This window comes from Lissotriton vulgaris, chromosome 11 (genome assembly GCF_964263255.1).
Source record: "Lissotriton vulgaris chromosome 11, aLisVul1.2, whole genome shotgun sequence".
NCBI lineage: Eukaryota > Metazoa > Chordata > Amphibia > Caudata > Salamandridae > Lissotriton > Lissotriton vulgaris.
The window spans coordinates 1,086,390,028-1,086,412,097 of record NC_141699.1 but is presented as its reverse complement, the minus strand read 5'-3'; the positions used below and the strand labels follow the sequence as shown (position 1 = coordinate 1,086,412,097).

The window sequence follows — 22,070 nt, the reverse complement described above, 5'->3', positions numbered from 1 at the left end:
TGAATGGAATAGGTAACCCGTCCCATAACTCTGCAGACGAATGCAAGACAGTTTCTAGCAGCTAATAATACAATCAACCTAACAGATTTCTAAGTGAAGCCTTCCCTACTTGGGCATCTACTTGAATGTCCGAGTCCAGGCAATAATGGCGAGCAAAAGTATGCACTGATCGCCATGTTGCAGCCTTAAAAATCTCTGCGATTAGTAAAAATCTGAGCAGAGGAGCAGTTGCTGCCTTACCCCTTGTAGAGTGGGCTCTAGGTCGACTAGAGGGGGGTTTTGTTGGCTAACATGTAAGCGAGAGACATGCAAGAGACTATCCACCTAGAGATAGATTGCTTGGAGGAAGCCAAACCACTGTGTATCGGGCTATATTTAATAAATAAGTGGTCAGAATGGCTGATCTCCTTAGTTTCGTCAAGGTAAAGCTTAACAACCCTTTTCAAATATAATGTGTGCAAAACGCTTTCTTGTGGTGTGGAAGGATTGGGAAATAAAGTTGGGAGAGTAATGGTCTGTTTGATATGAAATTCAGAAATGACTTTAGGCAAAAAGCTAGGATGTGTTCTCAAGACCACCCTATTTGAATGAAAAATCAGCTAAGATTGTTTTGCACAAAGAGCCTTGATTAGAAGGATAGCCACTACGAAAGCGGTCTTCCAGGTAACGTGTTGTAAAGAAGCTTTGTGTATGGGTTCAAAAGGGGGGCCCATTAATTTGGAGAGAACTACATCAAGGTCCCAGGAGGGAGCAGGTGACCTTACAGGTGGGTAAACCATTTTTAAACCCTCTATGAAGGCTTTGACTACAGGCATTTGGAAAAAGGAAACCTACATGGGAGACATTTTGTAGGCAGTAATGACGGCAAGATGTACTTTTATGGATGTAAACTGCAGGCCAGACTTGGCTAAATTTACCAACTTAGTTAGGACCACCTGTTCTTGACCTACAATTAGATGATGACCTTTGTGAACACACCATAGATAGAAACGCTTCCATTTGAAATTGTTGGATTTCCTAGTAGAAGGCCTTCTAGGCTCTTTCATGATGTCCATACAGTCTTGGGTAAGGCCTAAGTGTCCATGTTGCATGAATTCCGGAGACATGCCGTCAAGCTCAGAGACGGAATGTTGGGGTGGAAAATATTTCCTCCTAGGTTGTAGAGGAGCTCCGGCCTCAGCGGCAGCTCCTCTGCAATGGCGGAGGAGCGTCGCCCCACTGCCTGACTCAGAACCAGCAATTGGTAAATAAAACAATGTTCAAGCATTGTTTTATTTTTTAGTTGCTGGCTCTGATCAAATTTGTACAGGAAGGGGCAGGGCATGGGAGAAGGAATGCTATGTGCACTCCTTAAGCGCACCTATGTGTTTGACTGGCAGACTCAGGCCGGCCAAAACACACATGCCCACTTAGGTTTTTCCAGCCCACCTACATTTAACAGCCAGTCTGGAGAAACCCCCATAGACTCCCTGTCCTGAGCGGAGCATCTTTTCAGTCTGCTCAGGCCAATCCAGTGCTGCTCTCATCAACTGAGATTTTTGCATAGCATGAGAGCAGCACAGGCTTTGGATGGGAGTCTGTCCCAGGGGCTGCTGGGACCAGGAAGAGGACAGTAAGTGCAACGCAGCCGGCAGCTTCAGGTAAGTTATTTATTATTACTAACACCCCCACGCACTCCCCCTCCCACATGCTCCTCCTCCCCCTGCGTTCCTTCTCCGCCCACCACCCTTTGTTTATGGTGGCCGCCACTGTCAGGCCTGCATTACAACTTCCTGTGGGGCTTTTTACACAGGTGAAGAAGGTCCAGATACCACCACTGGTTAGGCCACTCCAAAATAAGAATGAGAGGTATGGGAGGAAAAGCGAAGAATAAGGTCTCTGACTAGCTGATCAAAAGAGCATTACCTTTGGATCCTGGTTGGGGCAACCTGGATGCGAAGATTTTGCATTTTGCATTTGCTCTATCTGCAAACAGGCCGATTTTTGGCATTACCCAATGTTGGAAAATGTCTTGAGCAACTTAGTTGTTTAGTATCCAATTGTGAGCTTCAAGAAAGTTGTGACTGAGAGAGTCTGCTTGCATGTTTAGTGCACCTGGAAGATAGATTGCAGAGATGGTCAGACCTCTGGCAAGCAGCCACGTCCATATGGCTTTAGCCTCCAGAGACAGGGACCATGGCCAGGTTCCTGCCTGCTTGTTCAAATAGTGCACCGTGGCCATATTGTCTCTATCTGTACCAGGAGGGAGTGTGCCTGAATAGATGGGTAAAAGGACTTGAGTGTGAGATGGATTGCCCTCTGCTCCAACTTGTAGATATGGTGCAACTTCTCTGTGTCCGACCATGGGCCTTAAACTTGTAGTGAGCCCATGTGTGCTCCCCAACACTGGAGGGAAGCATCTTTAATAATTTACTGTGAGGGAAGGTCCTGGTGAAATGGCACTACCATTGTGAGTTGAGGTCTCTTCATCCACCTTCGGAGCGATTCCTTGGCCATTTTTTAGAGGGTCACGCTGTTTTCCCAGAGGTCTGAGAACTATGACCACTGGTCTTCCTGTGTCTGCTGGAGAGGGTGCATGTGTAATCTGGCATTGGAATCAATGTAGCTGCACAATGCCATGGAGCCCAGCAGAGAGGCAACTGCCTTGCCGAAGGACAGGGAGTGTGGAGGAGAGTCAAACATTTGTTGTTGCTTGAGGATAATCTCTCTGACGAAGGATACACTCTTGGTTTTCAGTATCCAAGATTGCTCCCAGGTAAAGGATCATTTGCATTGGAATGAGAAAGGATTTTTTAAAATTAATTTGTAGGCCCAATTGCTGCAGCACTTGTATGCAGACCTGAGGATGTTCCTGAGTGAGGCAAGGAGAGGAGCTTTTGATTAGCCAGTTATCTAAGTACGAGTTGACAAGGATTTTCCCTCTCCGCAGGTAAGCAGTCACCACCACCATGCACTTGGAGAATGTGCAAGGTGCTGACCTTAGCTCTAAGGGCCGGACTTTGTATTGGTATTGTGCAGATGGTACTTTGAAATGCAAGCACTTCTGGTGTTTCTTGATGACAGGAATGTTGATGTAAACTTCCTGCAGGTCGATTCAGTCCCCCTGGTGGAGCTGTGGGTAGATATGGTGGAGAGTAAGCATTCTGAACTTCTCCTTGAGGATACATTTGTTCAAAAGTCTTAAGTCTAGAATGAGCCTGTAATCTCGATTTGGACCCTATTTCTGCACTAGAAGGTAGAGAGATTAAATTCCTAGCATCGTTGGGAAGCTGAAACATTTTTGATGGCACCTTTCTGGAGTGGTATGTTGACTTTTTTCTGTAGCAATGCCTTCTGGTAGAGTGATTTTTCTCCTGGTGGAATGGCAGGAGGCATTGTTTTGAGTCTAATGGAGCAGCCATTTTGTACACTACTTTAGACCCACTTGTCTTTTGTGATGTTGCGCTACTCATCTAGATGTGCTACAATACTTCCCCCCACCGGAGTGGGATACGGAACAAGGGGAAGTGAGGGTTCATTGTTTTGCTGAAGGGTTTGTTTTTGAAGCTGCTTCGCAAGGAGTCCCTTTCCCTCAGGCAGGTGTGCGAGCATGGTAATGCGACTTTCCTTTGTACTGTTGGTGAGTTGACCAATGAGGGGTTTGAAAACTTTGTTGGTAAGGGTGGCGGTCGTAGGGATTGTACATACATACAGCAGAATTGGCAGTTTTTCAGTAAATCAAGACAGAGAGTCCCATAGCAACCTGTCATACCTCCCTAACAGGGCAGAGGCGCTGGCGACTTTCATGAATGATGCAGAGGTGTTGCGCATCTTTTTGCTTGACAAGTCCATTTGCTAACTGTCTTTTTCTGGTGTTACTGTGGAAAATAAAGACCTCAGGTGTTTACTTCTGGCGACAGCCACGATGTGTGAATCGGGAGGTAGATCCTACCTGAGAAAAAGGAGATCTTGATCAGGGGCTTTGTATTTCCTGAGAATATGAGGCGGGGCTAGATCTATGGGGGCTGGCATGAGGAACATGTGTGAAGCGGATTCCAACATCTCTAGCACAAGATGACTGATGTAGAAGTGACCGGTGTAGGTATGTCTATGTTGAGCTTTGTTGCACCTCTGATCAGTACATCGTTAAACTTGATGAGATCATCTACAGCTGGCACTCTTGCTGGAGGAGTGTCAGACAGTATTGGAGAATGGTCCCTCACGGAAGACCAAGAGGTAGTGAAGGACCATTAAGGAGATCTATGCCTCAGTGAGATGTGAGAACATCAAGATGAGGAGTGTGGTTTCATGTGAGGGGTGGGGGGGGTCCTAGACCTCGATCTTCATCTTTTAGGCAATGGTGATAACCTCCTTCTTGTGAAAGGAAAGCTTTGAGGTGACCTTGCAGAAGGCAAACGAGATAAAGCTTCAGGCGAGATTGTGCAAGGAGTGTTCTTTGGAGTTGGGTTATGTTGAGAACTCCAGGTAGGAGAATTAAGTACAAAATTGTCTGAAGATTGACTCTGATGTGGAACATGCCAATAGGTTACACTCTGTAACCATTTTGGTGATATATAGATGGACTTTTCTGGTGTATGGACATCGCTCGAGATTTCTCTGGCTTAGAGTGCCTTGACATAGACGAGTGTCTCAACATCAATGGGGGCCTTACTGTTAATGGCGCAGGTGTCATCGTCAACCAGTGGGAGGGCAGTGCATGACATGATGTTGTCTCTAAAGAGCTTTGACTTCAACTGCAGTCTTTTTTGTCATTGACTGGTGGGCGGTACCTTCGTGGCCGACTTTGACGTTGGCGAATGTGACTTCACCATCAACTTTCTTTTAGTCTACGGAGCTGTCGCCGTATGCCTCAATGGCGAATCTCCATCGTCAGATACTTCAACATCAATGGATGTCCCTCTGGTCCTTTAGATGTCAAGCATGACGCCAACGGTGAGCACACAGGTATCTCCTTCCACGACGACCTCCTACTGGTCAACACCGAAGCTGAGCGGCATGTTTCGCTTCTCCCTCTGTGTACATGCTTGTCTTGAGACAAGGGGAGATTGGAGGGTGTATAGGACTCCTTATATAAACATGAAAGGGAGCTTCCCCGTAGATCAAGAACCAAACAATGTAGATTGCTATTCCGACAATGGACGAATGCTGAGGCGGCCGGATGTGGTATCGAGGTACCCCGTGCGCTCCCTGACAGACAAGGATTCTGCACAACAGGGACCAGGGAGCTGCTTACGAAGCACCACCACTTCCCACATCGCGTTTATCACTACACGTGACCAGGAGGAAACCTCATTCACCTCCGTCGTTTTCCCGACGTTCTTCATTTATTAGATTACGGGACCTGATTTCTCTGTCTTCACACCTTCATTTACCAGAGGAAAAGAATACCGGAACCTTCCCAGCCTGTATTGTATATTGGATTTATAGAGCGCTTATCACCCAGGGGTCTCTAAGCGCTTGCCTTGGGAACCCATCCTGGCTTTTTTTTCCCTTGAGATAGCCCCTACAGGGCATCCCCAAGGTGAAAGCCAGGCATCCCGCCGCGGGGGGTCGGGTCGTTGTGGAGATTAAACAAGCTTAATGCCCAGAGTTGCAGAGTGTGAACCCATGATTAGGTCAGGCACCGAAGCGAGAATTATCAAGTCCGTGGACATTTGAGCTCAAGACCCTGCCGCGTCGGGAATTGAACCCTGGTCCCGGGTCTGACCTCTGCTTCAGGGTCTCCCTGCTCTAACCAGTGAGCCACACTTCTCCACTTCACTCCTATCTCATTCATCAGGAGAACACCGGGAGCGCGCTCGAATTTTCATCTCTACCTCCAATCCACAAACCACATTCTCTATAGCTCATAACAACTCTGTTGCCAGTCTGCCATCATTCTCCGAATACTCTCTAATTGGAACAATTCTTTGGCCATAAGTGATTACTAAAGCTGGGTCAGTTTCAACCTACCCAGAGATATGCTTTGCTAGCCCATGACTGAAATTGTGAACCGACTTTTATATTGATGGTGTGCTATTAAATTTGAATCGCACTAGACCGCACAGATCCATGGATTAAATATATGCGCCCTGATGAAGGAATCTTCTAAACAACTTCTAGTTTCCGAAACGCGCATCAGCGCTTTTTCTCCCACTGTTTGCCGTTTTTTGATGCTTTATTGAGTGTGAGCATATGGTTTGTTTGACAAAGAGAGTGTGCATGATTCATAGAATGAATGAACGGTGTGTCATGTTTTTATTGTCGGATTTGCACTTGGGCTGATGTTTTCTTATGATTCTACGATCCAATGTACTTTTGTATATTAGAAGCTGACCTTTATTAATTCTGATCTAAATAATTTTACCAAAAATGATCAACTGAAAATACATTTTCTAAAATATTCCAGCTGTTCTGTGGGTGTTTCTGTTAGATTTACATTGTATGGTTCTTGGTCTATGGGGAAGCTCCCTTTCATGTTTATATAAGTAATTCTTCCCTGGTGGGTTGCTCCCCTTGCCTATGGCTTTAGGTTTACAGGGTCCCTCTGTTGTATTTTTGGGTGTATGGGACTCTCCACGGCCACTCAAAATCGTTTTTCCTCTCTCTTTAAGGACATTGAGGCCGAACCTCTCTCTGTTCCCTAGAGTTCTTGTTGGAAATTCCTGACACTAAAAACATGTGTCAGGAATGAGAGAGGCATGCAAACTTGCCATACAGACAGAATGTGGGTCTGATTTTGCCATCTTTTTGCCACACGAAGGGCACTTGTTTAAAAGGGATGGCATTTTACGACTGAGAAAAATTATTTTCAGTCTGAAAAAAGATTAGACTCACTCTGGGTCCTAAAAACCGTTGAGTAAAGGTAAAAACTGGAAAGATTAAAGAGGACAATTTCACAAAATTATCAAACAATTAAGAGCTCAGTGCTCCAGGATCATTACTGAAGGAACCAGAAAAAAGAACTGACCAAACTGTAACCTGCGGAGCAAGGGATGTAGGAGGTAATACAGGTCTTAAAGGAATGGTGCCAGTTTTTCTCTGTTGTCTGCTTTCAATGCAGCCTATGGGCTAACAATGCCTTTCGTTTCCTTGCCTTATTTCTTTCAATAAAGGCTATACATTTACACTTGGAAGTGTTGATGTTCTCTATATTAGAAATGTTAAATGTATATGACTTATTTTAGATGAAAAAATTCAAAGCAATTTGGGCATTTGCTAGCCTTTATTTTATGCCGGCTGCATGTTAATAAACATATGTCATTATATATATGTATACCGATATATGTATGTTTTTGATGGTACTTCATACGTTTTAAGTTCTAAACATACATATATATATTGTATTTGATAGGTGCATCTGGGTCCCTGTGCGTGGGCGGGACTATTCAATGCTTATGACTATTGATGAGTATCTCTTGGAACAGAAATAGTTCTTCCTCAATGCAATATAGTTTAATTCATCATAGAGGTTGGATATAGAGACATTCCATCCGATAAAACCCCTTTGTGCTCCTTACAATCACTTGGAACTCAAATTTAAATGGTTCTTTACCACGGATGGGGGTCCCTAAATAAGGCAAGAAATTAAATTCCATAACAATGTAAAAGAAATGTTCATGTTAATCTCTCTCTTTATTTCACCCATCTTTACCTTTTCTAAAATCAAGAGACAAAAGCACTCTCCTAAACATTGCCTCTGCTACGAGTGTTGATGTTGAATTTTTGTCAAAACTACTGTCAACCTTAGTCTGCATATGAGGTCCTAATCACAGCCTCTCTCACTCTCTCTCACACACACCCACAGACTCTCACTCTTTCTCTCTCATTGTCTCTCTCTCTCATTGTCTCTCTCTCTCTCTCTCTCTCTCTCTCTCTCTCTCTCCTCTCTCTCTCTCTCTCTCTCTCTGTCCCAATCGCCCTTGTTCCCCTGGGGAGACTGTGTTGACTGTAGCAAGAGTTACTAATGTCCTGTTATCTGGTCTTACAGAGGAGTATTATCGTCGGAGCTCATGTCACGGCACTCCCGTTGTTTACTTGTCATGAGGTTCATATGATTTTGCTTTAGTTAGTGTTCTTCTGTACCGGTTCAAGTCTTGTGTGGGGATTTCCTTTCTTTGGCTTAATATTAAAGATTTTTTTCACAGCCTTGTGAAACTGGACCCTGGTTTTTTTAAAATAAATAACAGAATTGGATCTCATTCTTGGGAAAGCCCTGTCATGAAGTCCCTACTAATCCGTAGGATTTGCATGTTTTTTAGACAACATAAACTTTGGGTGAGGTGCTTAGACTGATTCCATGCACCCCCACGTGAGATGTTGGCCTAGAGACCAGCTAGCTCACAGTGCCACCATTATCCCGCCTAACCCAATTAGTGCTACTTATTTAAATTTTATTCTCACAGGGTCTTGTTCTACACTGCACTTGGTAATTTTTGCACTATTTTTTGGGACACATCTTTATTATTTTGAGGCAAGATGATTACCAATGATGATAAAAGTGGGCATAGCTGGTAAGTACCAATCAGCAAACTCTATTGATGGTGCGCACGTGAGGTGCCATCTTGTCCTCTATTTTTTCACACATTGTTTTGAAGTGTTTACATTTGGACTGATGTAACATGTTTCGACACAGTATTTATTATATATCCCATATATGTATAAGGGATGTGACATGTAGTGACTGTCATGTGAGACAGTGTTTTTACATAAATATAAAAAATTAGTTTAGGCAGTAAAGTAGGAGGACACTACCTCGTGTGAAGGTGAGGAGTGTTTATGGGAAATAGTGATAGAACCTCCTCCTCCGTTTATGCAAATGTCCTCCAGTTGAGGAGCTTTGAATGAACAGATTTGTTTGTGTTGTTATTGCGTATTGAGTGGAGGGTGACCTGTTTATTTATTCCCTCTGTAGCTCCTTGTTGATTGAGTTTAGTTTATTGGGGCCAGGTGGGGGTGCATGCCAGCGCCACTCACTCTGCTTGAGGGGCACATTTTGTGCCCTCCTTGCATAGTCCAGTTCAAACCAGCACAGGGAGCCCTTGGCTCCCGCTCTAGCACAAAAGTGGACAAAGGACGTGGGAGTATCCTCCCCACTGTCCAGCCCCGCCCCCGGGAGGGAATCCTAAATCGTCCCAACCCTTTCCTAAGGATACTTAAGCGCTTACCTGTAGGTGGGTCCGCAAATTCGTTGTGGGAATCGATTCAGCTCCATCTTGAAGGAAGTGGCCCGATTAGCATCACCTGGGTCACTCGTGACCACCTTTCAGCCTTCCATACCAAATGAAGAGTCGATCAAACAGTAGAGAATACAAACCAATATCTATTTATTCAGGTACACTCAGAGTGGAGCACAGTCTACCCAGTTGCGTAGGAGTGCTGCAGAGGGACTGACTTCAGCAAGCATAAACATAAATTATGTACATTTCAGAACCAATGAAGGCACGCTCACTGTGGAATTTTCCAAGCAGATGCAGCAAAACAGTGAAGTACAGAAAATAAGTTTTGAATCGGAGGCCGGGCACACACTATTTACTACTCAAGGTCGCTCTGGCCATGCATGCCACTAGACAAGTGGGAGAAGGCCTCTATCTAGAGGGAAAGGTATGCGCTAATAAGAACAGTGTTTTCATTTTGAGGAATTCAATACAGATTGGGACATGCCATATTTGATATTTTGATATTTATTAGCATTTGTAGAGCGCTAACTATCGCTCCGGAGGGAGCATCTTGGCGCTGAGCACACAGAAGGTCGTCTAGGGGCGCATGGATTAAATAGCTGCGAGGACTGAGGAGTCAGACTGAGAATAAATCCAGGTTTTCAGGAATTTCCTGAATAGGCCTTCTGAGGGAGCGTGCCTAAGGTTGGGGGGGAGACGGTTCCATGCCTTAGCCGCCAGAAGGGAGAAGGTCTTTCCACCCTTGGATTTTAGTTTTATGCGGGGTTCCACAATGAAGTTGGCGCCAGATGACCTCAAGCAGCGGATAGGGATGTAGTGCTGGAAGCGCGTGGTCAGGTAAGATGGACCCAAGCCCCTGTTAGCTTTAAATACAGTGACTAGGAGCTTGAATAAGATTCTCTTATGGAGGGGCAGCCAATGAAGGGTGTTGAGGGCTGCAGAGGCTGAGGACCTGCGGGGGAGTTTCAAAACAAGCCTGGCTGCTGCATGTTGGACACTCTGCAGCTTCCATAGGGACATTCCCTGCTGTATAGGGCAGTCATGGAGGCAATGCAAAGACACTGGGAGGGGGGGGTCAAGTGCACCACCGACTCATGCCACATGTGAATACATAGGCCTGGCGGGGGGTACCATAAAGGCAGTTTAATGCTTATATAGGGCTATCAGACCTGACTCTACACAATTGCTGGAGGAGTTAAGGAATAGATGGGTGGAAGATTTGGGCAGACCATTAGAGGACAAAGATTGGGAAAACATACTACAAAGGGCAGCCAAAGTCTCTCGTAAAGTACGTTTTAGCTTGATTAGCTTCTACATGCTACATCAAGCGTACATCATCCCGGACAGAATCAACCGGTTCTTCCACAGGGAAGATGCAGAATGTCCGAGAGGCAGAGAAAAGGGGCAAATTTTATGCACATTATGTAGAATTATCAATCCCTAGTGAATTACTGGCAAGAAGTGACACAGGAAAAAGCGCGAATAACAGAGTGGATAGTACCATGCAGGCCGGAACACATCTTACTTAACATGTTCCCCCACACAGCCAAGACTAAAGTTACAAATATATTTCATGACCTTGCCTTTATACTGGCGAAGCAAGAAATAATTAGTAAATGGAAGGTGCCTTATGGCCCCAGCGCACACAAATGGAAGCGAGAGCTGGAGAAATGGGCAAGCTGCGAGGGCAGAATCCTGCTCAGAAACGCGAGAAGCGGTATAGGCAGGATTGAGAGAGCACAAGTTTGGGAGGTGTTACTGGAAGAAATGAAGAACGCTGACCAAGGATCTGAATCCATCACCCCCATGGGGCCCTCCAGGCAAGGGCACCCCAGTAGGCAGGAACAGAAAGGGGAAACTGAACAGGCACCAGGAGAAGGGGGCCCATAGAGGTTAAAGCACCCAGCGACAATCATAATTGACAGGGAATGCCCAAACACTATTGGAATACAGGATACATGGTAATGGCGGAGCTCAGAAGGATGCATCACAACACCCTAGGAAACAGCAGTGCGGGGGAGGATGGGGGTAGTTGGGGGAAAGTTGGAGTGTAGGGAGTTCTTTGTACAAATGTATGAAAATATTTGCTCTTAGAATTAATATCCCTAAGATGACGATCATACAGAAATGGAATGCCGACCAAAATAATGTAATAAAAGGTAGCAGCTCATGCAAATGAATGTATGAATGTAATGTTGGACAGTCGAGAACAATGTTATGTACAAAAGGAAATAAAATATAATAATAATAATAAAGGAGCTTGTAGAGCGCATGGTAACGCCATCCCGGCGTGTCCCCGCGCTGTGGAGAAAAGCAGCACGGTGAAGTAGAGAGTTACAGGGTAAATAGATGAGTTTTTAAAAGTTTCCTAAAAGCTGTTTCAGACTCCGCGAATCTAATATTCGTAGGGAGGGAGTTCCAGTGGTTGGCAGCCAGCACACGAAAGGAGCGGCCTCCCATTCTGGCCTTCTTTATACGAGGAACTTTAAGAAGACCCATGCCCGTAGAGCGAAGAGCTCTATTGGGCACATAAGGGATGGCCAGATCCTTCAGGTATTCAAGGGCTTTCAGCGAGGTTATCCTGTAGCAGATTAAAAGTGCTTTAAACAGGATCCTCTTTTTTATGGGGAGCCAATGAAGAGCATCCAGAGTAGGTTTAGATGCAGCTCTTTTGGGGAGTTTAAGTACCAGCCGTGCTGCCGTATTTTGAAGGACCTGCATTCTTCTAATGTTCTTTTCTGTTGTCCCCAATAACAGTACATTACCGTAGTCAATACGGGAGGTGACCAATGCTTGGGTCATGGTACGTCTGGCCTCAAGAGGAAGAAGGTCCAGAGTACGATTTAGGGTCTTCAGGACCCCAAAACATTTCCCTACTACTTTGTTTACGTGGCTCTCAAAAGAGAGTTTAGGATCAACCCAGACTCCCAGGTTCTTGGCTTCCTTGCAAGGGATAGGTAGAGGACCCAGACAAGGAGGCCACCATTCCTGAGTCCAGCTGGCATCATTTCCCCCTATCACTAGGACCTCAGTTTTTGAGCCATTGAGCTTCAAACAGTGTTGGTTCATCCAACCTGCAAGCTCCTGCATGCAGGTTTTAAAATTGGCAGCTGCTAAGGTAGGTGACTGTGATAGGGAGATGAGCAATTGAGTATCGTCGGCATAAGATACCAATTTTATGCCGTACGATTGGACCACATCAGCTAGAGGGGCCATGTACAGGTTGAACAGGGTGGGGCTCAGGGCAGAGCCCTGAGGCACCCCCTGCTCTAAGGCTATGCTGTTTGAGAGAAACGTGCTTCTCTGAACCTGGAAACTGCGGTCAGTAAGGAAGGCTTTTATCCATGCCAATGCCTCCTTGGTGACCCCAGCTTTGCTCAGACACTGTAGCAAGGTGGAGTGTGCCACAGTGTCGAACGCAGCGCTGAGGTCCAACATAATGAGGGCCATTGTGTGACCTTCGTCAGCCCCAGCCCGCAGAGTTTCGGTTGCTCTCAGGAGGGCTGTCTCCGTAGAGTAGTTCTTCCGAAAGCCAGATTGGGAGCTGTGCAGGGATTTATTGGATTCTAAGTGATCCATAAGTTGGATGTTGGCCAATTTTTCAGTCACTTTCGCAAGGTAAGGTAAGAGAGAAATGGGTCGTAAATTTTCCAGTATGTCCTGGCTAACATTGGGTTTCTTTTTTATTGGCAACACTATAGCTTTCTTCCAATCTCCCGGGAGGGAGGCTGAAGAGAAGGATAATTGAATTATGTGTCTAAAGAAGGGTTCCAGTACCTCTAAGCCAGCCATAAGTACTTTCGGGGGGGCCGGGTCCCGAGGGGAGCCTGATTTGACGCTTTTGCATACTTTTACCAGTGTTTCAGAGGGGGGAACCGAAAAGCAGTGTAAGCAGGGCTCTGTAAAATTAGTCTCAATGCTTTCCTTAAAATCATGGCTAGAGGTCAAATTAGCAGAGAAATTGGCATAAATGTCCGTAATTTTCCCAGCGAAGTATTTTGCAATTTTATTGCAAGTTTCCACAGAGTCGTTGCAGGATGTATTGTCATTAGAGAGTACGGAGATCTCCTTAAAAATTTTAAAAAGCTCCCTAGAGGAGTTATCTGCATCATCAATGCGGGTTTTGTAGTGCCCAGCTTTGGAGGTGCGTATTTTTTTATAGTATTCCTTTTGCATTTTTTTATATTGTGTTTTAATAATAGGGCAGAAATTAGCACGCCATTCGCGCTCTAATTTTTTACAAGCAGATTTGATCGTCTGAAGTTCGGGCGTGTACCACTGGGCAGTTTTTCTTGCGTTTTTAGCATGTTTCCCACTCTGAGTAGGAGCGGTTTTGTCAAGGGCTCTTAGGATGCGGTTCTGCAGGTGATTGTAAGCTGTTTCACAGTCTGTGCCTCCTAGAGGGCCTTCTGACACCAATAACTCATTAAAAGTTTCCTGAGAGAACAGTTTCCACCTCCTGCGTCGGTAGCGGTGCTCAGGATCCTTTTTTGTTTCAGTCTCAGGTAACTGAACGAAAAAAGGAATGATGGAATGATCGGACCAAGGGACCGGAATCGGAGAGGTAGAATGTACTCCAGAGTTATTGCCAAAGATAGGGTCTAAGAGGTGGCCCAGTCTATGAGTGGAGCCTTGGTTAATAAGGTCGAGCTGTAGAGAATGGAGTTCCGACCTAAGGTCTTTTGCTTCCATATCAAGAGGGTCATCAAAGTGAACATTCATATCACCAAGTACCAAAAATCTACTTTTCCTAATCACTTGGTGTGCATTGGCTTCTATCAGGCTAGTAGTAAATTCATACATCCTGCCTGGGGGTCTATAAACGAGAATGCCAGAAAGAGAGGTTTGGGGTCCTGTAATGATGGTGAAAGAACCTGCTTCACAGTGATCAATAGTCAGGGCCAATAGGGAGCATTGCATAGGAGTCTTAGTAGCAATTGCAATACCTCCTCCCCTGCCTTTCTTCCTGTCTAGTCTAGAGAGGGAGTAGCCAGGAGGCATAGCCTCTATGACGTCAGGGTCGGAGTGTTCTCCTAGCCACGTCTCTGTGAAAAACATAACATCAAAGTCATCATCCTCCAGTAGGTGGTAGATGTGCATACTATGTTTGCTAAGAGAGCAGCAGTTTAACAGTCCCGCCTTAATCTGTTTATCAGTGCGCACAGTATCCTGTAGACTTTCAGGCTTATAGGAGCACGGTGGGCAACCAAGCAATGAAAGCACCTCCATAGAGTGTTTGCAAGGGAGGGTAACCTTGGGATCGAGATCTAGCAGCTCCTGTCTATCATACCGTAGTCTGGGGGTAGATGCGAGACCAGAGTCCGTGGCCCCGCGCCCCGTCCTGTCGCGGACGGGTGCAGACGGGCTGGACTTTGGCTCGACTTCGGGTCGCTCCTGGCGCGCCCGCTGCACGCGTCCGCGCAGCGGACGCGGACCAACGCACATATTATAGGCGACTTAGGGGCGACTAGAGCGCTGAGCTGGCAGCCCTGCGGCCGGAAGTGCTGGGCTCCTCCTCCACCCTCCGCAACAAACGCCCAAGATGGACGCGGCGGACCGGCGCGGGAGTTTTAAAGATGAACAGAGAGATTTCAACCTACAGGTGAGGCGCAATTTAAAAAGTTACACAGTTTTACACTGACATAGAAATTAGCAGCGTTAGCCACAGATTAAAAACGCTATTCCAAATCAGCGCTTGCAAAGAGGACAGGAGACACACTGCGTGAGCGGATAGAGTCAGCCACTGCCACCGGCTGAACTCTTCTCCACCACGCGAGTGTGCTGAAGTAGGGAATTTATACAGTAATGCACTACAGCGTGACTAGAGCGCTGAGCTAGCAGCCCTGCGGCCGGAAGTGCTGGGCTCCTCCTCCACCCTCCGCAACAAACGCCCAAGATGGACGCGGCGGACCGGGGCGGGAGTTTTAAAGATGAACAGAGAGATTTCAACCTACAGGTGAGGCGCAATTTAAAAAGTTACACAGTTTTACACTGACATAGAAATTAGCAGTGTTAGCCACAGATTAAAAACGCTATTCCAAATCAGCGCTTGCAAAGAGGACAGGAGACACACTGCGTGAGCGGATAGAGTCAGCCACTGCCACCGGCTGGACTCTTCTCCACATGTTTAAAAAAAAGAACAGTGTATTCATTAGTGAAGCAAAACTTATCCTTGGAGAAACACAACTCAACAGAGGCCTTTTCTCAGAAATAACGAAGAATACGTTTCTATTATAACTCAAAATGGCGCCGACAAAAGAAAATGGCGCAGCGAACGCTAACATACATAGAACAATGCGCAAACATGAATTTTTCTATTCTAACAATCTCCACTTCAATTTTTACCGTCTGGACTTCCTGGCCGAGTAGTGCTGACTGTGCCAGACTGATCGCATGGTCCTTTGCTTTGGGATCAAGACTGCAACTGAGAAGACTATCTGCTCCTGATCTCGTTGTCCTGCAACCCGCCTCTCCATCAGTGTCCGTGCTCCATACAGGTTCCGTCCTGGGCCTATGGACATCTAAAGACATCTAAAGCAATCTCCCTTGGAGTGAAGGAGTCACTCCCCTGCATTCGCAGGCAACGTAACAAGACCGGTCTGCCGAACCTGGGCTACCCCAGATTCCAAATGGCTCAGCAACACAGGTCTCAGTGTAAGTGCCATAACCGTAAAACATGTCTGCTGATTGGCTTATACCCAATTAGCACAAGCTAACTTAGTGCTAAGTCCTTAGTATATGGTACCAGGGGTAACCAGGGCCTGTACGTACGAGTGTTCCCTATGGGATTGCAGCACTCATTGTGAAAGCACTGAGTGGGAGCAGGCACAACGCGGCTCCCGGTCGGAAACTGCAAACAGGAAGGGCAATTCTAAACACTGCTAGCTCCACTTTGACATTTTAATCAATGGCAAAGCCCAAACTCCCTTTTTAATATGTGTAAGTCACCCCTAAAACAGGTCTATCGTGTCATAAGGCAGGGTGCATAGTTTTAGAAAAGTAGAACATGAGTTTAACATGTTCTAGCAATAAAAACCCTCAATTGTTTTTTACTGGGAGAGACAGGAAGCCCTATTGGTGAGTACATATTTACTCACTGAAAACCTCAGCTGTGCTTACTTCCTAATAAGACTACCAAAGTTAGTTCTTCAAGGTACCATACAACTTGTTACATTAAGCCTGGCTTGATACCTAAGTTGAAATAAATGAAAATTGTTGCAACATGCAACTCTTAAAAAGTTGCCACCCTGTTGTCCAGTTTTTCCAGTGGCCTGTGGGACAGAGAGGGGGAAGCACTGGCCAAACTGTTTTTTTTCCTAGGACGTGCAGCCCACAGACAGCCACACCATTAGGATGGGCTACTGAGGTCCACACACCAAGAGAGGGGTGGGCAGAATACAACACTCTGCGATAGTTGGATGCCACACTTCACAGGAAGTTGTCATCAGGCTTGAGGGAGCTTGGTTGCCCACTAGTGACCACTAACTCCCCTAAGAAAACTTTTCTGGGCATGCATAAAGGGGGCACTCACAACTCAGATCTCATATGACTGGAGAAGAGGACTGAAGAAATCGGATTGCACCTGCTGATCCTTGGGTGAGAGAGGAAAGGACTGTGTCCGCTGTCTCCTGCTACTGGAGAAGTCACCCCCTAATCTCAGCCGGAAGCAGAAACTCCAAGAGTCTGTTGGCTGACTTCAGGTTTGCAGCACAGTGCCACAAAAGCTATGGAAGCCTGCTGGGGCTGAATTAGTAACCCAGATCACTTGATCGCCGCTGTGCAGACAAGAGACCAGGACCCAACACTTCAAAGTTGCACCCAGGTCTGCTGGACCCCAAGAAAGTTGCCAGACTGCAGTTTGGTCGCCTAGATAACTGGACTTCTGCTGAACCCGGAAAGAAAGCGAGGGACATTCACCCCTGTTACCAGAACCACCCCACCAGGATCATGGACCAAGGAGTAGCCCCAGGAGCCCCTTTGACTCCACATCATCTTCAGCATCCTTCAGCCTCTTCAGCAACCTGTGTCTCTTGCAGCAGGACCACTCAATAGACGTCACTGGCAAGGGGCCACTGATGCTGGAATTGGACTGAAGACTGCTTTCCTTGAGAAGGTAACTGTTTCTTTGGACCTTGCTGGTCTCCTTGACTTGCTCCCTGCCGACGTTAGTTCCCCAAAGTAACGTTAAAAAACTGCATTCTAACTTCTAAAAGATTTTCCTGAAAAAGTTTCTAAGTGTCAAATTGATAGAATTTTCCAACGCTTGGTTGAGGTTACGTGAAAAGTCCTGATTTATTGTTTCTTGTAAAATATATACCTCTGCAAACCCTCCTTTGATATTTTTGTATTTGATGTCCATAAAATAATAAAAAATATACTAACTTTATTTTAAATTGGTGTTTGTTTTCTTGAGTGTCTAGTTTCTTTCTTCTTTGTTTTGGTGCTGTTTAAATGCTTTGCACATATTCCTTTTAATAACCCTGACTGCTGAGAGCCACAGTTACCCTGGTTTTAGCTAAGGTTTAACAATAAAAACCTGACTGGTCATAAAGGAGTTTGCTGCATATTTCATGGTGAGTTCACACAACTACACCATATTATGAGTCCCATTCCCTCACAGGATGTCTAGGGCATAATCACCTAAGTACATTACCTTCAAAGGGTCTTGATGGTTTTTACAATCTTGTTGGATAAGCATCAAAAAGTAATGACAAAGGGTATTTTGTCCGGAAGCTGTATGTTTGTGGGTACTAGAAGACTTTCCCCCTGGAAATACCATGCTCTTTTCATAGATCATCATATTTGATAGTTGGAATATCCTTTCTCTAGTCATTTCAATGAAAGGACATCTAACAAATTGTCTAAGAGAAAGTCCTCAAAGGCACAGGATGGAAATTATAAAATTCTAACAGAGTTCTCTCTGGATTTTCAGAATAATGTGGTGTAAAGTTTGTTGCCATTGATCATTACAGTAAGCTATGTGAAGCAAAAGTTAGGTTGTGAATTGCTGAGCAAGTCAATCAGTCTGGATAGATTTTTGCCCATCTCCAGACCAGATCAGAAAGACATCATCACTATCAGGCACATGCATCAACCTTTTTTGCAAATGCAAATGGTGTGATTTGCAAAAATCGTCTGTTTGCGCCTGCAAAAAGGTCTTCTGCAATGCAGCAAACTGTCAGGCTCTCGCAATTTAGGAAATCACAATTTATTGCGATTTCTTAAATTGCGATTGCATTTAAGGAATCGCAAATTGCGCTTCCTTAAATGCAATGCATGATGGAATCGCAAATAGATATTTCGCTAATAGGGGACGCAAATTACCATCAATTTGAACTTCATAGTAATTTGCAAAAACCTTGAAAAATGCACTAATGGGCATTTTCCAAAGTTGTAGGTTACATACACACAGATGCCCTTGGGGCATGTGTGCACAGATCAATTTCAGGGGTGCAACAGGGTGTCCTTTTGACACAACCTTGTACCCTTTAAATTGCATGGCAATTTGTGAGTACCTATTGATACTCGCAAATTGTGCATGCAATCTCCCATTCATTCCTATGGGCCTGTAGGCCCATAGGAATAAATGGGAAGGCATTTCTTAATTGCGACTTGCAATTTGCGAGTCGCAATTAAGGAATGTTTGGGAATTGCTAATTTTAAAGCAAGTCCTACATGCATAGGCTTTTGCAATTCCTTAATTGCGATTCCTTAATAATCGCATTAACAAGTTTATATAGTGCAACATTTGCCTATGTGACATGCTTCCTGGCACTAATAAGGAGTGTACTAGCTGAAGACCTCAAATTTGTGCAAAGATCCGGGTCCTACATTTTTTCTTTTTTTTTAATTAATGGTATCATCCTCATTTTTGATTTCCCCCCCAAAAAAGAATTCCAAGATATGGCTGATAAGTAAGAGAAACATCCCACCTAAGCAGATACGATGGATGTGGGGGGAGAGCCAGCAAGTGGCTGGATGAAGGCCGTTGTAAGTCCGAAGGCTGGTAGAGTGAATAACCTGCTCAAGCATGAACTGTATTACTGATATGCCATTCATTCATAGCACTGTGCTTGTCTGCATCTCTTCCTAATAAATCCATTGGCCTTTGTCCTTACAATTGACCGCCATGCAGAAATGTCCCCATTAATGAATTCATGTATCTACAGGTGTTGTCTCCTCCACTGGTGACACTTGGAGGCAGCAGAGACATGCAAGTACAATCATATTGCGCAGACTAGGCATTGGAAAGCAGAGCATGGGGAACCAAATACAAGATGAGGTGCAACACATGGTAGAATTCCTCACCTCTCAAGAAGGTTTGTATATGAATCAATTGGATATATTCATTTAATACATCTCTAAAATGTTCTGTATTTTGAATTGCACCTGGCAATTTTTTTGGATCATTTAGAAGGTTTAATTTAGAGACTATTACGATGATGCACATTCGTTTTATTGTAAACTAAAGATGGATGCAATAGCTCTTATACAATGCAAAAATAATTGAAATGTGTAAGATAATATAGCTCATGATTCTCAAGATTTTTTACACCAATTAAGGATTTGTGAGTGTTCCTCTGTAGTACCTTTAAGAAAGGGTTAGGAAAATGTGTGTTGTCAAGGAACAGGAAGTTGAGTGTCCTTTGAAAAAAATGGACATACATTTATAGGGAACCTGTGTCAAGCCACAGTATTACAACTTTGTGGATAGTCACAAAGATTCACTATGCATTTTCTAATCTCAAATTCACATATATAGTTACCCCAGGCTCCTATAATGTTCTACCTTATTTGTTACATGTTTTGATTGCATGCTGAGAACATTCAGGATGAGGATTGACAGAAAGAGGCTTGTGTTTTTAATTACTGCTTATTCCTAGGGGGTGTGGTGAATCACAGAGGAAGGACATATAGTTGAAAATTGATAGCGTAAGTGTGAATCATAGAATAACTCTTTATTGTGAATCTATCCCCATGAACCAAAGATAGATTTAGCAGAATAGTTCCTATATAATTAGGCTATAATCACGTGGGTGTCGAAGTTAGGTCAAGGACAAAGGCACATGTGTATTTGATTTAGAAAAAACAATGTTTACACCTTTGTTTGAACTGAGATTCCTGGTTGGCTGAAGTATGCACTCCGGGAAGGCAGGAAGGAACCACCACTCTAGTCAGCGTGGGCTAAGTAAGTACACACTAAAGATAGCCTGTGCTCATCCTCTGGTAGCTTGGCACAGAGCAGTCAGGCTTTTCTAAAGAGGCAATATGTCAAGTACTTGTGCAACACACACAAAGTAACACAGTATTCACCACAAATGAAAGACTCAAGTTTAGAAAAATAAATTGCTATACTGTGATCAAAACAGACCAAAACGAGAAAAATAAAATGTATAGAAGATAATGACTTTCAAAAGAATAAGTCGAAAAATCACACCTGGAAGCAAATAGCTTTTTAGGGGTTACATGAGGCCACACTGGACCGGAGAAAAATCAAAGTTTGGGCGAACCACAAAGTAGTGCAGGCTGACTACAGGACCCATGCAGGCCCTGGAGAACAAAGTACCTTTCCTGGTTGCAATAGCGGGATGCGTAATGAGATTAATCGATTCGGGTCCCGCAAGTCGAGGATGTATCGATTTTCTCTATGCGCTGATGGCAATGCGTTCGTTCTGTGAATGGGTGCTGGAGTCGAGAGCCATTGAGCGATGCAGCAAGTTTCTTCATACAGTTGAGGGTATGCGTCAATCTATCCAAGCTGTAGTGGCGGTGATACACTGTCGGAATGTGTCAATCTAGGGAGGCAAATCGCTGTTTCTGATGCAATGCGCCGATTTTACTCCGGCAACCAGGCTGATGCACCACTTCTGTTACACACAGACAGGGGATGCATCGAAGACAATGGCGCAAGTACCTGGGACACTTCCAGTAACCAGGCACAGGAGCAGGACTAGACTTTGATATCCCTGAGTCTCAAACAACAAAAGGCAAGCCATCAAGCCCTTGGAGCACACTTGGAGATAAGGTAGAGTCCAGCTCTCCTCAGCAAAGTCGGAGAGCGCAGGGTAACACACAGAAAAGCAGGCCTTCCAGATTGACAGTCCAGTTGAGTCCTTTGTGCAGCACAGCAGTTTTTCTGGCAGTGCACAGAATAGTTGCAGTATTAACAAGCAAAGGAAAAAACACAAATATGCATAGATATATTTAAAAAACATATACTGCATCCAAAACATCAACTAATAAAACCTCTCTTGAAAGAGGCTTACCTTAACGAAATAGGTTCCTTAACACTGCCTGTCCCACCGATGCGTCAGCACGTTGTGATGATTCCAGGAAGTAATGCTGCGTAAATGTGTGCTTCATTTTCCACGTCGCAGCTCTGCAGATTTTTTCAAGTGGCACTCAGTCAAATAGAGCAGTTGATGCTGAAACTGCTCTAGTGGAGTAAGCACTCACAGTGCTTGATAATGGCTTGCCAGCCTTGTCATGGCAAAATTGTATTGCGCTCGCTATACACCTGGATATGGTAGCTTTAGAGACTGCAGTACCTTGACATCTTTGACCATAAGCTATGAATAATTGATTTGATTTCCGTGTGTCTTTAGTCCTTTGTTAATAAAATTTAAGACATCTCTTTAGATCTAGAGTCTGTAGTGCTCTTTCTGCAGGTGTGGCGGGGTCAGGGAAGAAAGTCCTCAGAATGACTAGCTCATTCAAATGGAATTGCGAAGGGACTTAAGGGATGAACTTAGGGTTTGTCCTCAGAATGACCATGTGATCAGTGAAGCGCAAGAATGATGGGATATGATAATGGCCTGTACTTCACTAACCCGTCTTGTCCAAGTAAGTGCTAGAAGAAGGGTGACTTTCCAGGTTAAGTACTTCAATTATGCCATGTGAATGGGCTTGAGT

General features: G+C 44.8%; 1 protein-coding gene across 1 annotated transcript in view; it reads left to right on the top strand.

The window, feature by feature from the left end:
- Positions 1 to 22,070, top strand: part of LOC147684185 (cytochrome P450 2J5-like) — a 315,668-nt gene that overhangs the window by 92,227 nt on the left and 201,371 nt on the right. The window contains exon 3 of the mRNA XM_086944598.1: positions 19,328 to 19,477. Coding sequence (XP_086800724.1) covers positions 19,328 to 19,477 — 150 coding nt within the window. The remainder of the gene's footprint in view (positions 1 to 19,327; positions 19,478 to 22,070) is intronic.